Here is a 4,696-nt window from a genome sequence, read left to right as displayed (position 1 = left end):
AAAACGTCTGTTTCTGTACCTAAATGGGGGAGGGCCTGATCCGCAGTATTTTGTTACTCAGCATCCATGAACTACGTTTCACTACTCAGTTTTTAATAGTATTCTCATTGGTTGTTTGCTACTCATAAAGATTAAAGGGCCACATTATAAAGGCAGGAAAAAACAATTTCAGTAACCAAATAACCCAAAAGAAATATAATGAACAAAAAGAACATAAGCAATACCAATTAAAACATCATCTATAACTTATAAGAACAGTATGGAATATTTATAAGGGAAATGGAAATTGTAGAGAAACAAATAAGTTTGTCTTATTTGTCTTATTACGAACACTAGAACAAAAATTATAACATTATGGCTTACTATTATACAAAACCAGTATCAAGATGAACCTAGCTTGGGAAATCAGTAACTTATCCTGCCATCACCCTCGGTTATGACATCCTCAAAGGATCCATTTGCAGGAATCATTGGCAACACATGCTCTTGATGCGGTACAATGACATCAAGAAGGTAGGGGCCAGGGGTATCTAACATTTTCTGAATCGCTGCTCTAAGGTCTGCCCTCTTTGTCACACGAGCTGCCGGTATACCACAAGCACCTGCAAACTTCAACATATTGGGGAATATTTCTTTCTCATTGGCTGGGTCTCCCAGGTAGGTGTGAGCTCTATTGGCTTTATAGAACCGATCCTCCCACTGGACAACCATACCCAAGTGTTGATTGTTCAACAACAATATCTTAACAGGGAGATTCTCCACCTTGATAGTAGCCAACTCCTGAACATTCATCATAAAGCTTCCATCACCATCGATGTCAACCACAATAGCGTCGGGATTGGCAACAGCAGCTCCCATGGCAGCCGGCAATCCAAATCCCATAGCGCCAAGACCAGCAGAAGTCAACCACTGCCTCGGTCTCTTGTACCTATAAAACTGAGCAGCCCACATCTGATGTTGTCCAACACCAGTACTTATGATAGCCTCCCCATTGGTAAGCTCGTCAAGAACCTGTATAGCATACTGCGGAGGAATAGCTTCATCAAACTTCTTATAACTCATCGGAAACCTAACTTTCTGATCATTCAGTTCTTCTCTCCAACCTCCGAAATCAAGCTTACTCTCTATCCCATTACTCTCCAAAATTCGATTGATCCCCTTCAAAGCCAACTTCAAATCCCCACAAACCGACACATGAGGCTGCTTATTCTTCCCAATCTCAGCAGCATCAATATCAATATGAACAATCTTCGCCCGGCTCGCAAAAGCCTCAAGCTTCCCAGTAACCCGATCATCAAACCTAACCCCAAACGCAAGCAAAAGATCACTCTTATCAACCGCATAATTAGCATAAACAGTCCCATGCATCCCAAGCATCTGCAACGAATTCTCATCCGAACTAGGATAGGAACCCAACCCCATCAAAGTACTAGCAACAGGTACACCGGTTAACTCAACAAACCGCCTCAATTCCTCGCTACAATTCAAACTACCACCACCAACATACAAAACAGGTTTCTTAGACTCCAATAACAACCTCACAATCTGTTCCAAATGTGCCTCTTTCGGTGCCTTGGGTAACCTATTCATATACCCAGTTAACCTAATAGGTTGATCCCAATTCGGAACAGAAACCTGTTGCTGAATATCCTTAGGTATATCGATCAAAACAGGTCCAGGTCTACCACTAGAAGCTAATAAAAACGCTTCATTCACTATCCTAGGTATATCATCAACATCAAGAACAAGATAATTATGCTTGGTGATTGATCTAGTTACCTCAACAATCGGAGTTTCTTGAAAAGCATCAGTACCAATCATTCTCCGGGGAACCTGACCGGTGATGGCAATAAGAGGAACACTGTCAAGCATAGCATCAGCAAGTCCACTGACGAGATTAGTAGCACCTGGGCCGGAAGTGGCGATGCAGACACCAGGGAGACCGGAGGAACGAGCGTAACCCTCGGCAGCGAAGATTCCACCTTGTTCGTGACGAGGGAGAACGTTACGAATGGCGGTGGAGCGCGTGAGTGCTTGATGAATTTCCATTGAAGCGCCGCCAGGGTAAGCGAAGACATTTGTAACTCCCTGACGTTCAAGTGCTTCGACGAGGATATCTGCGCCTTTTCGGGGTTCGTTAGGGGCAAATCGGGAAATGAATTGTTCATGTGGGGGGATGGGAGTGGTTTTTTGAGTAGGGTTGGAGATGGAAGCGGAGATTTTGAAAGAGCGGTGGTTGAGTTTGAAGGGAGTGTTTGGGGAAGTGGAAAATGGGTAAGTGATTCTGAAAACGTGGTTTTGGTTTGGAAGTGATTGTGGTGAAGATGAAGAGATGGTGGTCGTGAACGCGGTTTTTGCAGCAGTGGCTGCCATGTTTTTGTTGAGATGAGAAGTTTCAAAATGCAGGCCCTAAGAAGTTTCTGTTGTTTATATTGTCCTAAAGGTGGTGAAATTAATTTAGTCAAACAGAAAATAGTGAAATTAAATAAATTTTAAAAATAAATAATTGTTCATATGGGCATAGTTTTGAAACTCGGCTCGAACCGGGAACCGGCGGGTAGACCGGTTCGAACATACCTTCGGATCGGCCATGCAGTTGGCTCGGCAAGAATTGGTCAAAGGTCAAAACCGGTCAAACTTGGTAAAAACCGGTGACTTGGCCGAGTTATGGGTCGAACCGGTTCTTCTCTTTTTTTTTTTTTTTTTTGCTTTCATTTGGTTCGAGAATTAGAAGGGGAGGGGAAGGAAGGGATTTTAACGGAGGGGAGGGATTTTAAAATTATTTTACTGTTTTACCCTTAAACTTAATTATATAAGGATAATAAAGTAACGAAACAATAATGATGTAATCGATAACAACATAATACAGACGGAAATAATGGATTAGTAATAGGGTTGTTACAAGTAGTAATAAAAGTTGTTACAAGGAAAAAAAAAGTTGTTGATAATATGGAATAAAAGTTTTTTTTTTTTTTACAAGAATATGGAATAAAAGTTGTTACAATGATAATATAACCTAATAATAATAAAAGTTGTTAAAATCTCAATATCAATAATAATAAAAGTTGATACAAGATAATACAACCTACAACCTAATAATAATAAATATTGTTATAAGGATAATATTGAGATTTTAAATTAATCTAAGGATAATTTTGGCGGTGTAATAAAATTTGCTCCCCTCCCCTCCTTAAAAATTGAACCAAACACGTCAAAATTAAAAATCTCTCCTCCCCTCCCCTCCCCTCCCCTCCAAAACTCTCGAACCAAACGGACCCTAAATCATGTTTTAATTCAATTATTTTACAAAAAAATGGCACATTTAAAAATCTCTCCTCCCCTCTCCTCCCCTCCCCTCCAAAACTCTCGAACCAAACGAACCCTAAATCATGTTTTAATTCAATTATTTTACAAAAAAAATGGCACATATGTGAGTTGATAATTCAATTATTTTACAAAAAAATGGCACATATGTGAGTTGAACTCGTGACACTTCCATTAAGAAACAACTTCCTAACCACTGAAGCACCTGTCCTTTTTATTTTTTATTTTCTTTTCGTAAGAATATATCAAACAAATTTTTGGAAAAGATCATAACTGTCTAAATATTGAATACTGTACAAAGTAAATACCTTTTTTCAGTTGATAAAAATACCTCACAAAATTAACGGTTAATACTTTACAAAGAAAATACCTATCAATTTTTTATTTTGTTTATAAAAATAACTCACAATATTAACATACAAAAACGTAGACATATATAAATTCCCTCAAAAAAATCGACATATATAATTATAAAGCTTCCCTAAAAAAGATATAATTATAAAGCTCAAATATTCTATTTAAAGCTCATGAATAATTACTCTTCGCTTTTTTTTTATCACATGAATAATTAGTATATGAAATTATGTTTGTTGGATATTTTTTTATTTTATATATGTTATTATTTTAGTTTTTGGAGTAATCGAGTCATCGGTACAATCCGATTTTATATGATTAAATACCTATACAAATTTAATCTAAACACCGGGTTATCTAACCGAGTCATCCGATTTAATCTGATTATGTCATGCGGTTCAACCAATGATCTGATGGTTCGACCATCGACTCAATGACTCGATGCCTCTGCCGAGTCGATGACCGAGCCGAGTTTTAAAATTATGCATATGGGCTTTACCCTCTTTTGTAACAAAAAAATAATAATAATTGTTTATATAAAATTAAACTTGTCTATTTACTACTAAATTTTATACAACAAGTTCGAGAAAAAAAGAAAAACTAAACCATTGAGTAGAAATCCATGAAGTACATATACTCCAAAACAGAGATGTACCCGTATCGGATACCGATACTCTACGAATACGCACCCACGAAGTATCAGAATTAATTATTTAAATTTTTTAAAATATTTTAACGGATACTTATACGATACTCCGCAGATACACAAGGATACTTATAAGATATTTCACATATATGTATCCATAGAAAAAGATGATGAGTAAAAAAGTGTGACAATGTTGTGAACATTCAGTAGAGATGTATATGATTCAATTTTAGATATGCATCAGTAGAATTGTTTCTCGATGAACCACTTAAAATTATACTTCTTGTGGATGAATGTAACGAGAGAGAGAGAGAGAGGTGATTTAGTTAATCAACATTAGATCAAATTTGTGTTGAGTTCTATTAATCAATG

The 4,696-nt window shown here is 37.1% G+C and overlaps 1 protein-coding gene across 1 annotated transcript; it reads right to left on the bottom strand.

Annotated features, from left to right (window-relative positions):
* Positions 1 to 214: 214 nt before the first annotated feature.
* Positions 215 to 2,402, bottom strand: LOC146943876 (acetolactate synthase 3, chloroplastic-like). The gene has a single exon (XM_085742176.1). It carries the CDS (start codon positions 2,371 to 2,373, stop codon positions 406 to 408), a length of 1,968 nt encoding a protein of 655 aa, XP_085598302.1. The 5' UTR covers positions 2,374 to 2,402; the 3' UTR covers positions 215 to 405.
* Between the last annotated feature and the right edge of the window lie 2,294 nt (positions 2,403 to 4,696).

This window comes from Medicago sativa, chromosome 2, assembly GCF_051527215.1.
Source record: "Medicago sativa cultivar Bolivia chromosome 2, Bolivia_mono, whole genome shotgun sequence".
Lineage (NCBI taxonomy): Eukaryota > Viridiplantae > Streptophyta > Magnoliopsida > Fabales > Fabaceae > Medicago > Medicago sativa.
The sequence above is the reverse complement of the archived record's forward strand: the minus strand, read 5'-3'. Positions and strand labels throughout refer to the sequence as shown.